Genomic DNA, 13997 nt, shown 5'->3' on the forward strand with positions numbered 1-13997 from the left:
CACCGTGGTGAAATTGGGGCCTGCTGATAAAATATAAAAAAAAACCGGTTTAGAGCATGTCGGGCCATGTTCAGTGTAGGGTTCCGTAGTTACCCGTCTGTCAAAATAGACTATTCGCAAAAACTCAAAAACAGCTATACCGATTAGGTTCGCTATATTTTTCCTTGAAAGTCTTTACTAAGCTATGTTTTTATGATTTTTTTCATATTTTTTGGACCCATGGTTCAAAAGTTAGGGGAACTAAAGGGGAAAACACAACTTTTTTTCTTTCAGATCGATTATTTCCGAAAATATTAAGTTGATCAAAAAATGGTTCTTGAAGTGTATTCGTTTTAAAAGACCTATCTAACGACATCCCACACTATAGGGTGGAAGCAAAAAAAAATTCATCCCCACTTTAATGTAGGGCAGCCACCATAAAAAAATATTTTTTTCTACTTTCTATTATTAAATTTGGCATGAATATATAAATTTGCTACACTGACAAAGTCATAAAATATAAACTAGAAAAAATATTTTTTTAGGGTGACTCCCCTACATTAAGTGGGGATGATTTTTTTTTTCGCTTTTACCCTATAGTGTGGGTGTCTTGGATATGTCTTTTAAAATGAATAAGGGTCTTTAAGGACTATTTTTGATCAACTTAATATTTTCGGAAATAATCGATCTGAAAGAAAAAAAGTTGTGTTTTCCACTTTAGTTCCCCTAGCATTTTAACCATGGGTCCAAAATTCGTCTAGCTTAAAAAGTCACAAAAATTGCCTCAAGATCGTAAGTCACGCACAGGTCACACGAGAAGGCGAAAAGTCACGAAAAATGTGACTTTTGTGACCATCTGGCAACACTGGTTGTTCACTGACTACACTTGCACTACACTTACACTGCACTTCCTACCTTTTGTAATGAAACACTTTCTTGACAACTTGATACTTATTTATTTCGAAACCAAATTGACTATATACGGGTCGGTGGAAAAATCTTAATAGCGCGAAGTAGCCGACAGAACAGCGACATCTACCGTGAAATTGGGCAACTATAAAAAACTAAACATTACTACATTCAACATATGTTATGTTGACAGTCGGTGCTCCGCAAGGGGTACCTGAAGGAGATGATCCAGGTGCTCTCGGACCCCCGCTACGGGTCCAACCTGGCGCAGGTGGACGCCACCGTCAAGAAGCATGAGGCCATCTCTGCTGACATCCTCGCCAGGTACCGACACCATCACCCTTAAAGGCCAGGCCACACCGGATGCGTGTGCGTGACGTGCGCGTGCACGTACGCGTCCCGCTGCGTTGTAGAATATGAAAACTCATAAGAGAGGACACACCGCTTGCGTGACGTGTGCGTGACGTGCGCGTACGCGTGACTTGCACGCAACGCAGCTCCGACGAGACAAACCGGCTGCGTGCTGCGTGCACGCGTCCACGCAGCGGAGCGGCAACGTCGCTTCGTTGCGTGCAGTGATGACGTTGTGCTTTTTTTTTTTGCATTATGGTGCGGAACCCTTCGTGCGCGAGTCCGACTCGCACTTGCCCGGTTTTTTTGTAATAAAGAATATGTTATGCTGACTCTGCGATCCAAAGAGAACCTCCTCATCATCAGCCTACTCTCGTCCACTGCTGGACATAGGCCTCTCCTATTGCACGCCATTGAACACGATTTGCGGCAACTGTGATCCAGCTCTTGCCAGCCGCCTTGCGAAGGTCATCGCTCCATTTAGTCTGAGGTCATACGCTACGTTTGCCGATGCGCGGTCTCCACTCGAGAACTCGTCTACCCCAACGGTTATCGGTTCTACGGCTAATATGACCGTCTCTCCTCCGCTCCTCCCTATCCTAAGCCATCAACAATCTGATGTTTTAAACTTTCACGATTATTAAACATTATCAAAACTGCACAACGGGACTTAATCGCGTATTTAAGTTTTAAGACTTACCTACGACGTTTCGAGGACGGCGTTGTCCCCGTGGTCTCGGAGAAGACTGGCTCAAGTTGACATCAACATCTTCTAGCCGCGCGAGTTTTTCGAACTACCCGCACTTGGTCTTGTTTATCAGTTTGAACGTTTTGCGCACTAGAGATGTCACTCTGTCGACACACAACACTAATGATATTCGATTTATCGACTGGCGATATTCGTTTCCGCTTACATTTACTAATGACTGGATTCCATGTGGATGAGATCTAATACGCGATTAAATACGCGATTAAGTCCCGTTGTGCAGTTTTGGTAATCTGACGTTTGTCCAGGACCGAACGCTTCGAGGACCTGTCCGCCATGGCGGCCGAGCTGGTCCGCGAGAAGTACCACGGCGCCGACGGCGTGGCCCGCACCGAGCAGGCCGTGCTGGCGCGCTGGCAGGAGCTGCTGGCGCTGCTCGCGCGGCACAGGGCTTCGCTGGCGGCCCTGGCGCGCCTCATGTCGCTGCTGCGCGAGTGCGACACGGTGCGCGGCACGCTGTCCGACATGCAGGTATGTGTGTAGACGTATAACCTTTGGATTTCTCCGCAGATGTATGCAGATATATAATATTGATTTATTATTTATGTTGCAGGCCGTGTTCCAATCTGAGGAAGTGGGGCGCCACCTGGTGGACGTGGAGCGGCTGCTGCAGGCGCACGCGCTGCAGGAGCTGCAGCTGGGAGCGCTGCACGAGAGCCTGCGGCGGCTGGCGCGCCAGGGCGAGGGCGAGGGCGGGGGGCACAAGGAGCTGGCGGCGCGCCTGCAGGGGCTGCAGGACGGCTACGACAGGTACTGATCTAAGCAGCACCACTGAACAGCTGCCAGGCGCCCGGATTAATTAATAATGATACTACGGCACACTGACTAGAGGGATTTCGTTGCTCTATAAATTGCAAACCTATTTCCGTAGCTAGCTCTCCGTCTATACTTACATACTTACTTCTAACATGAAACAAGTCTTTGCAAATCAGGCGCCATCTGTTGGACATTTAAGTAGTGTCTAATGCAAACTCGCGTACCGCAGGACATGTTCCTTAGCAATGTCGTCTAGTCCACAATACGAGTTTTATTGTACTTAATGTGAGACTAGGAAGAGTCGTGATGAAAACCATAAAGGAACACTATGGTATTGTACAGTTTGTGTTTTTAGGGTTCCGTACCCAAAGGGTAAAACGGGACCCTATTACTAAGACTTCGCTGTCCGTCCGTCCGTCCGTCCGTCCGTCCGTCTGTCACCAGGCTGTATCTCACGAACCGTGATAGCTAGACAGTTGAAATTTTCACAGATGATGTATTTCTGTTGCCGCTATAACAACAAATACTAAAAACAATAAAAAGCCCCATACAACAAACGTGATTTTTGACCAAAGTTAAGCAACGTCGGGAGTGGTACTTGGATGGGTGACCGTTTTTTTTTTGTTTTTTTTTTGCATTATGGTACGGAACCCTTCGTGCGCGAGTCCGACTCGCACTTGCCCGGTTTTTTTTCAATGTACTCGTACCTATAATGATTTATTTATGTGCAGTTTGGTAGCGGCCGCCAAAGACCGCAAGGCGAGATTGGAAGATGCTAGAAACCTCTACCAGTTCCTCGAAGACCACGACGAAGAAGAAGGTGTGTATATTTACGACAATAACTAAAAAATGAACAAAATCGTTAAAAAAAAAACAACAGGTTGCACTCCGGGAGTTTATGGGAAACAATAGACACACTGACAGATATTTTGTAATTTTAATCCTCCAGGCTGGGTGACGGACAAGCAGCGTATCTGCCGCGCCGACGTGGCCGCTAAGGACCTGCGCGGAGTGCTGGCGCTGCGACAGAAGCACACCGCGCTGCTGACCGAGCTGCGCGCCCGGGACCACGTGTCGCAGCGGCACCGCGCCAAGGGACAGAGGTGACTAACAACGTGCAGGGTGGGTGACGGACCAGCAGCGTGTCTGCCGCGCCGACGTGGCCGCTAAGGACCTGCGCGGAGTGCTGGCGCTGCGACAGAAGCACACCGCGCTGCTGACCGAGCTGCGCGCCCGGGACCACGTGTCGCAGCGGCACCGCGCCAAGGGACAGAGGTGACTAACAACGTGCAGGCTGGGTGACGGACCAGCAGCGTGTCTGCCGCGCCGACGTGGCCGCTAAGGACCTGCGCGGAGTGCTGGCGCTGCGACAGAAGCACACCGCGCTGCTGACCGAGCTGCGCGCCCGGGACCACGTGTCGCAGCGGCACCGCGCCAAGGGACAGAGGTGACTAACAACGTGCAGGGTGGGTGACGGACCAGCAGCGTGTCTGCCGCGCCGACGTGGCCGCTAAGGACCTGCGCGGAGTGCTGGCGCTGCGACAGAAGCACACCGCGCTGCTGACCGAGCTGCGCGCCCGGGACCACGTGTCGCAGCGGCACCGCGCCAAGGGACAGAGGTGACTAACAACGTGCAGGCTGGGTGACGGACCAGCAGCGTGTCTGCCGCGCCGACGTGGCCGCTAAGGACCTGCGCGGAGTGCTGGCGCTGCGACAGAAGCACACCGCGCTGCTGACCGAGCTGCGCGCCCGGGACCACGTGTCGCAGCGGCACCGCGCCAAGGGACAGAGGTGACTGACAACGTGCAGGCTGGGTGACGGACAAGCAGCGTATCTGCCGCGCCGACGTGGCCGCTAAGGACCTGCGCGGAGTGCTGGCGCTGCGACAGAAGCACACCGCGCTGCTGACCGAGCTGCGCGCCCGGGACCACGTGTCGCAGCGGCACCGCGCCAAGGGACAGAGGTGACTAACAACGTGCAGGCTGGGTGACGGACCAGCAGCGTGTCTGCCGCGCCGACGTGGCCGCTAAGGACCTGCGCGGAGTGCTGGCGCTGCGACAGAAGCACACCGCGCTGCTGACCGAGCTGCGCGCCCGGGACCACGTGTCGCAGCGGCACCGCGCCAAGGGACAGAGGTGACTGACAACGTGCAGGCTGGGTGACGGACCAGCAGCGTGTCTGCCGCGCCGACGTGGCCGCTAAGGACCTGCGCGGAGTGCTGGCGCTGCGACAGAAGCACACCGCGCTGCTGACCGAGCTGCGCGCCCGGGACCACGTGTCGCAGCGGCACCGCGCCAAGGGACAGAGGTGACTGACAACGTGCAGGCTGGGTGACGGACCAGCAGCGTGTCTGCCGCGCCGACGTGGCCGCTAAGGACCTGCGCGGAGTGCTGGCGCTGCGACAGAAGCACACCGCGCTGCTGACCGAGCTGCGCGCCCGGGACCACGTGTCGCAGCGGCACCGCGCCAAGGGACAGAGGTGACTGACAACGTGCAGGCTGGGTGACGGACCAGCAGCGTGTCTGCCGCGCCGACGTGGCCGCTAAGGACCTGCGCGGAGTGCTGGCGCTGCGACAGAAGCACACCGCGCTGCTGACCGAGCTGCGCGCCCGGGACCACGTGTCGCAGCGGCACCGCGCCAAGGGACAGAGGTGACTGACAACGTGCAGGCTGGGTGACGGACCAGCAGCGTGTCTGCCGCGCCGACGTGGCCGCTAAGGACCTGCGCGGAGTGCTGGCGCTGCGACAGAAGCACACCGCGCTGCTGACCGAGCTGCGCGCCCGGGACCACGTGTCGCAGCGGCACCGCGCCAAGGGACAGAGGTGACTGACAACGTGCAGGCTGGGTGACGGACAAGCAGCGTATCTGCCGCGCCGACGTGGCCGCTAAGGACCTGCGCGGAGTGCTGGCGCTGCGACAGAAGCACACCGCGCTGCTGACCGAGCTGCGCGCCCGGGACCACGTGTCGCAGCGGCACCGCGCCAAGGGACAGAGGTGACTAACAACGTGCAGGGTGGGTGACGGACCAGCAGCGTGTCTGCCGCGCCGACGTGGCCGCTAAGGACCTGCGCGGAGTGCTGGCGCTGCGACAGAAGCACACCGCGCTGCTGACCGAGCTGCGCGCCCGGGACCACGTGTCGCAGCGGCACCGCGCCAAGGGACAGAGGTGACTGACAACGTGCAGGCTGGGTGACGGACCAGCAGCGTGTCTGCCGCGCCGACGTGGCCGCTAAGGACCTGCGCGGAGTGCTGGCGCTGCGACAGAAGCACACCGCGCTGCTGACCGAGCTGCGCGCCCGGGACCACGTGTCGCAGCGGCACCGCGCCAAGGGACAGAGGTGACTGACAACGTGCAGGCTGGGTGACGGACCAGCAGCGTGTCTGCCGCGCCGACGTGGCCGCTAAGGACCTGCGCGGAGTGCTGGCGCTGCGACAGAAGCACACCGCGCTGCTGACCGAGCTGATTAAAACTATGTATTTCGTTTATCTATTTATCGACGTATAGTTACGTAATGTGCTTAAATATCATAGGACATGTTTCGTAATGGAGCATCAGATGTACTGTAAAATATAATAAAATGCAATATAATGATTAAAAATATCTTTCGCAGCCTGATCGACGCGAAGCACCCGAAGAGCGCCGAGATCGAGCGTCGCCTGGCGTCGCTCGCCCAGCAGTGGGCGACGCTGCGCGAGCTCGCCGACGCCAGGGAGAAACAACTCGAGGACGCCGCAGAAGCACATCAGGTATGGACATCCTTGTATCATATCAAAGAGAATAGAGTGTATAGAGAGTTTATTTATTTTACTTACTTATTTTCATTTTATTTACACGGAGAACCAACAGCTATAATGGCTCCTCTACACGATGGGCCAACGCCGGCCACTTTAAGGGACGCATTTATGCGTTTGAGGGAGCAAGTGATATTGCTATCTCATTCTACCGATTGGCTGCGTCCCTTGGAATGGCCGGCGTTGGCCCATCGTGTAGAGGAGCCATAACTATGTTAATAACAACATCAATAGTGACACAGAGCCAATTATAGGATCTCGCTTATATAGCCGCACCAAACAAAGTTTTCAGCGGAGTTGATAGCCCACGCAGTATAAGTGTTATGTATACGTCATAATTTCATAGAAGTTTGACGTTTAAAATGACACTTGCACTGCGTGGGCTATCAAAATCGCTGCAGACTTTTTACGGTCTGACTATATATAGCACGCACAATGTTACATGGGCACATGCAAATAATAGTTACTGTCATGGTAAATTGTGTAGCCACAGTACATTTACTGCCATCTTTCGACAGTTTATCTGTTGGAACGCCATTTGACTTTGATCCTTAGGGCTTATTTAGAGAGTTTCATACCATTGCGGGTTTTGATCGGTCGGTTTAATTGGACGTAACCAACAGTCCGCAATGTAACTAAAATCGCATGCGCCTAAATAAATCCGCCCTTATTCTTTCAATGACATGTGTAAACAAACAAAATGGCTGTCATTCACGATCCACATTCCACAGATAAAACACAGATGACACGCGATTTAAGAATTATTCGAAAACAGTGTTTTCCAAATTTGCTGCTTTTTGCTACTGACAAGATTTGCTTGACCAAGTATATACATTGATATGTCACCGATTTCAATTGTTTGGTTGAGTTAAATGTAATGTCCGTGCAACAACAACGCTGTAACGTTATGCTACATTCAATTACTTTTTATACCTTATTTTTTTGTAAAAAGAAAGAAAGAAAAATCTTTTTTAAATTAACTATGGCATTTATAGTTCGTTTTTTTAGCATTAGAAAGAACTCCACAGAAGTAAGCGTACAGTTTTTATCAGTCTCTTTAATTGTTAATAATTATTGAATTATCTAATGTAGCACGGTCAATACACATAATTTACTTCAAATTATTTCCGCTAAAAGTGCCGAATTTGGAACCAAAAGCTTACTTCTGCGAAGTTCTTTCTAATGCTAAAAAAAACGAACTATAGTTCTCTTAAACGTACTTAACCATACCCCGAAGTTAACGGAATTCAATAAAAGGAGCATTCCATGAAATTGTCTACCGTTGTCCCGTACAAACGCGAAGTTTCTGAATATTTAAAGGTATAAGAGTTTCCTTTTCCATGACAAATGTTCAAAAATATGCACAGAAAAATAATCGCCTGCTTTAAATGCCGAGAAAAAAGTCACAGGAAATAAAATGCGTTTGTACGGGACAGCCCGTGGAATGCTCCAAAAACACGGTGTATAAGGTTTCCTCATCAATGTTTTATGTTCTCAGTTCTACGGCGACGCGAACGAATCCGAGTCTTGGATGAAGGAGAAGCGCCCTCTAGTGGCCAGCAGCGACTGCGGCCGCGACGCGCCGTCCGCCGCCGCGCTGCTCGCCCGCCACAAGGCGCTGCACGACGAGATCCGCGCGTACAGCGCTGAGCTGGACGCGCTCAGCGCACACGCCGACCGGCTGAAGAGCGCTGGGATACTCACTTTACAAGTAACTTTACATTTTATCTTATTTTAACCCTTTAACCGCCAGAGTCTGATATATAAGACATTACATATACAGTTCATTCCGCCACAGTCTGATAAATAAGGCAAAGTTCTGATTTGGTTATTACAGCACATTTATAACTCCCGTAACTATGCCAAGCTTACTCTGCGTGGTACAATTACTGTTACACACACACACACACACACACATACACACACACACACACACACATACACACACACACACACACACACACACACACACACACATACACACCCTAAAAGCATACACCTTATCAGTATCACCCTCTCTCACACATGATTTTAATTAGGTTTAGTTACCTACTTTTTTGTAGGCCCCAAGATACAGGCTCAGCCTAGCTTGGGGCTTACCGGACACCTTTGCGTATTATAAATAAAAATTATTCTTATTATAATTCTTATAGTTTTTCCATTAATCAACAAATTGCCTCAAAGAGTCGAGTATTAAATGCTGGCTGCACGATGAAATCAAAGCTTCTAGCTCCGATTTTGATGCCTTCACTGCTTATGCCATCCGGCTAAAATCGATACCGGCCTCTTAAATTAAAATAACCACTTGCCGCCCATACGTTAAACCTTGCCAAGCAAAATGAAATCTTAATTTGTCAATGCAATGTTCAAATTAGAATGGAACAGGAGACCTTTTTATAGGTCTCTGGGCTGCTAGAGGATAATGTCTTCTTTCAGTAAAATTCTTAGGGTACTTTCCCTCCATGTGGCATAGCCGTGGGATGCCCTGTATATTACATATAGTACTTAGAAATAGTTAAACTCATATTTGACTCCGCTTTATTTTGTGGCGTCTCCTCTGGCTGTCACTGCCAACGTCGTGCCATATTAATCTAACAGATGGCGTTAGGGAGCTAGAACGCAATTAGGGGTCATCCATTAATTACATCACACGTTAAAGGGGAGGGAGGGGGTCAAGAAAATGTGACATATTGTGACATGGGGGAGGGGGGAGACACAAACTTTGTGACGTCACTTTAACTTCATCAGTAACCGAAAATTTATTTGAATTATTTTATTCGCTGTACATTTAAATAACAAGTTTTTAAAACGATAATCGTTTTTATTCGTTTAATTTTCTTTCCTAAGCAGTTTTGGGTTATAAAATTACTAATATGTATATCGTCAAAAATATTTTGATAAAATATTAATAATACTCAGGTACTTACTTACTTAATTCGATTTGGCGATTTCGTAGAAAAAATATGACGTCACGCTAGGGGGGACGGGCTTGCCAAATGTGACCAAGTGTGACAAGGAGGAGGGGGGAGGGGTCAAAAAACCTAGATTTTTTTTTTTTTTTTTTTTTTTTTTTTTTTTTTTTTTTTTTTTTTTTTTTTTTTTTTTTTTTTTTTTTTTTTTTTTATTCATTATTTTAGGAGCTTAGTCGCTGAGCGATTATGGCGCTCCATACGTTCGCGAAAATACAGTAGCATTAGGTATAAGATAATTATTATTATACTTAGTTAATACACAATTTATAAGTCTTATACAGTAATTTTGCTTGCTCTGACTCAGGATTAGCCAGCACGACATTGCATAATCCAGTGTTAAAAGTTGCACGAAGAGGCTCCCCTCGTACACATTCCATCAAAATGTGATAAACGTCCTCTACGACTCCACAATCAGTACAATTAGGGTTATCAGTTTTCCCCATCAAGAACTTAAATTTATTAGAAGGAACGTGTCCAGAGCGGAGCCTCATCGCTATCACAAGGTGTTGTCGTGTAAGCGAGCACTGCGTTATCCACGGAGACTGTAACGGTTCAGGCTGTATAGTTCGGTACCATATACCCTTCTCTTGAGATCTTTTATCGAAAAACTCCTTCCAAAGGTTGGCACAGTGCTTTCTGACTTGACCTAGTGCTTCGGTATAAAAAGGCACCGCATTAATGACTACGCCTTCCGAGGATGCTTCTCTAGCCAGTTTGTCTGCAGCTTCGTTACCGTCGATGCCTATGTGCGATGGAATCCATTGAAGCATAACATTTTTATTTTTGGACTTATGCTTTCGCATGAGGTCTAAAATTAAATAAGCTGTCGGTGTTCCTCGACATGTCGAGGTACATCGAGCTATATGTTGTAAGGCACTTTTTGAATCAGTAAATATTACTATATTTCCTGCCTCAATCGATTCCAAATAGGCCAAGGCCTCCACAATAGCCTGCAACTCAACTGACATGATAGATACTTCTCCCTCAATTTTGAAACACATTCCTCTATTTAACTGTCTATCAAAAACAGCTGCCCCTGATCCCCTCTCATCTTTGGATCCATCAGTGTATATTTCGTAAAACCCAGAATATTTGTTATTGAGAAACTCGTGACACAAATTCCTTAGACTAAGAACTCTGTATTGTTTTTTCGGCCTGGATGCTATATCAATATTAGAGCAAATTTTGTTTGCAACGTTCACGTAATTTACCCACCAATCAAATGAAAACATCTCTAATTTTTCACTACAATGCACCGGGGTGTTTTCAAATGTTCTATGCACTATCCACAATAGCGGTTCTTTTTTTCTCTTCCAGCAAGAAGTTTTTTCACGTAAGTCATCCAACAAAGATATCATAGTACTGTTAAATTTAAGCGATTTACTTTTGAACCAAAATTTTCCACCTAAATATTGCCTTCTTACTTTTAGCGGCTGCAAGGTCAGCTCACTTTGCATGACATGTATAGGCGTTGTTTTAATGAATCCACCGATAACCCTCATAGCTTGATTTTGAATTCTATCTAATTTATCAGTATGGCAGTTTGCACCATCGTCAAATAAAAAACTACCATAATCTAATCGGCTCCTAACCACTGCCATATAAATACGTCTTAGATGTTTTGGATGAACTCCCCACCCAGATCCAGCCAAAACTTTCAAAACGTTTAAAAACTTTGATGTTTTATCGGTGATTTCATTAATGTGTTTTGCCCATCTTAGTGACCTATCCAACCAAAGACCTAAGTATTTCACGTTGTCAGCTGTTTGTAACCTGTTATTATTCACCGTAAGTTTGACCTTTAACCTTTTGTATCCCTTTTGGAAAATACAGACTTTACTTTTCTCTGACGAAATCTCCAAGCCCTTATCACCGACTAACCGTTCAACCGTGTTTAAAGATACCTGTAATCTTGCCGCCGCAGTATGAATATTCTTATGGGTACAATATAGGACAAAATCGTCGGCATACTGGGAAATGTTGGCTTCACTAACACGATTACACACATCCATCGTCGCGACGTTAAATAATAACGGAGATAAAGGATCACCCTGGGCAAGTCCACGGCCTGTATGACGACAAATTTTGGTGTCATCAGTCTTAATTTGAAGGTTTCGCTCGCTAAGGTACTCCCACAAATAAATACATATCTTCTTGCCTACTCCTGCTCGGTCCAAAATATCCATAAGCCTAGCAATGTCTACATTGTTGTAAGCGTTGTTAATATCAATAAAGCACCCTATGGTGGGTTCATTATTTAGGAAGCCCTTGTGTATTTTAGAGATAAGCTGACTTAAATTATCTAGGCATGATCGACATCGTCTAAAGCCAACTGTATTATCCGAGAAAAACCCATGCGTTTCAAAAAACCATTCTAACCGCCTTTGTAATATGGAATGAAATATTTTAGCAATACACGACATCATAGCTATTGGACGATAGGAAGATATTGACTGCGGATCCCTTCCTGGTTTTGGGATAGCAACTATGTTAATTTCGCGCCACTGACTAGGGACATAACCAGTATTTAACAATATATTATAAAGCTTTGCTAAAAAGGTTTTACCGCTACTTGGTAGGTTCCTTATCATAGAATAGGAAACCTCATCGCATCCAGGGGCCGTATCTTTGGATTTTATACACTTTTCCATTTCTGAAACCATGATATTTACTTCTAGCTTATCGTTTTGAGACTCAAAAGTTGGTTTAGGCGGAGAGACGTGGTCAGGTGCCAGACTCTGTAGGAGATTGTACGCCATATTAGCGTCTATATTGTGCCTCGGCGACCGATATCCTTTAAGCCACCTCATTTGCCGCCATACCGCACCAGCTGATGTAGTTTCATTTAAATTGTTACAAAAGTTACGCCATGAATCATGTTGCGCTTTACGGATTAACTTTTGAGACTCACTAATCTTTTCTTGTAATGAGGAAAGGTTATCAGGGGTGGGATTTCGTCTAAACTTAGCTAAGGCTAGCCTACGTTCTGCAACCGCTTTGGATAGTTCGGGGCTCCAGTAAGGTTTAGGTGAAAATTTGTTTTCAGGATTGTGGCATATTTTAATAACCGAGATATGTTTTTCAGCAGCCTCGTACAAACATCCTATAAAACAGTCGTATGCATTTTGTGGGTCATTAGGGATTACTATGTTTGACAATATTTTGTCCACCTCCGCTGCGTAAGATACCCAGTCTGCTTTTTTAAAGTTTCTTTTTTTTGATAAATCTAATGTCGTAGTAAAAGACGTATGTATCTTAATTAGCTGATGGTCACTGCCTAAGGATTCTTTCATTACAGACCAAAAGAATTTTGCAGCTATGTCTATTGAAGCAAGAGATAAGTCGGGAGATGAGAGCCTCATGTCACCATCGACTAACTGAAACCGTGTAAATTCGCCTGTGTTTAAAAATGCAAAATCATTTTCTAGCAACGATTTATGTATCTGTGAACCCCTACTATCTGTCTTATAGGACCAACTGGAGTGATGACCGTTAAAGTCTCCGAGGATAACGGTTTTCCTGTTAAAACATGTAAACAAGTACTCCCAATCATTTTGTGTGGTATTCACATCGGACGGACAGTAAACAGAGATTACATTTTCTAAATAGCCACAATTTGATAATCTAACACAGACACACTCGATACCGGGATTTGTGCATAAAGGTAGGACATGTGTTTGCGCCCGAAGCGACTTATGAGTCAGAATCGCAACACCGCCGTATGCGGAATCTCGGTCTTTACGAAACACATTATAATTTTTGACCCTAAAATCGCTATCGGGCTCCAACCACGTCTCGCTTATTGCCACAATATGAACTTTCTCCTGTAACAATAAATTCTCAAATTCTCTAAGTTTAGGCTTAATGCTACGTGCATTCCACTGACAAATATTTAAATTAACACATACTTTTTTCGGACCTTTACCCATTGCCTGACCCGAAAACATTTTTCAGCAAAGGTAATTCAGACAATACTTTAACTATACACGATAATAACCAACTTTTTATCATTTTGTAACCAGTGTATATCTTCTCCTGCAAGCTAAGACTTCTGACAAATAAAAGGTCTTTTAAACGCTCGAGCAATTCTGACAGGCACTGAATTTCTTCCTCGCTTCGTTCACTTACATTCTCTCGACGTTCCTGTGACATATCTGCTTCTACGTCATCGGAGGCTGTTTGCTTACGCGTGGCGCTTGTACTTGATTCCGGGCGCGCGCTCGTTTGTGGTCGATTAACATTCATTTTCGATTGTCTCTGTGTCCCAGAAGGTACCTTGTTTTGTTTTTTCTTTTCCGGAACTTTACGAGCAATATCCCTGTATGTTGGCTGGGATTCCGTGACGTCATCCGGAGTGTCCTGAACCTTCACTGTCTGTTGAATTGTCGCAACGTTCGTCTCCGATACTGTTGGAGACGGTGGTACAAATATATCAAGCGCTTTTTGGTATGTACAGTTGAATTCTCTCATA

General features: G+C 46.9%; 1 protein-coding gene across 1 annotated transcript in view; it reads left to right on the forward strand.

Moving 5' to 3' along the window:
- LOC134676433 (spectrin beta chain, non-erythrocytic 2) overlaps positions 1–13997 on the forward strand; it is a 184781-nt gene that overhangs the window by 54917 nt on the left and 115867 nt on the right. Inside the window, exons 12-18 of the mRNA XM_063534829.1 lie at positions 1082–1212; positions 2254–2476; positions 2559–2755; positions 3493–3581; positions 3711–3864; positions 6374–6509; positions 8053–8265. Of these exons, the coding sequence (XP_063390899.1) occupies positions 1082–1212; positions 2254–2476; positions 2559–2755; positions 3493–3581; positions 3711–3864; positions 6374–6509; positions 8053–8265 (1143 nt within the window). The remainder of the gene's footprint in view (positions 1–1081; positions 1213–2253; positions 2477–2558; positions 2756–3492; positions 3582–3710; positions 3865–6373; positions 6510–8052; positions 8266–13997) is intronic.

This window comes from Cydia fagiglandana, chromosome 24 (assembly GCF_963556715.1).
Source record: "Cydia fagiglandana chromosome 24, ilCydFagi1.1, whole genome shotgun sequence".
Lineage (NCBI taxonomy): Eukaryota > Metazoa > Arthropoda > Insecta > Lepidoptera > Tortricidae > Cydia > Cydia fagiglandana.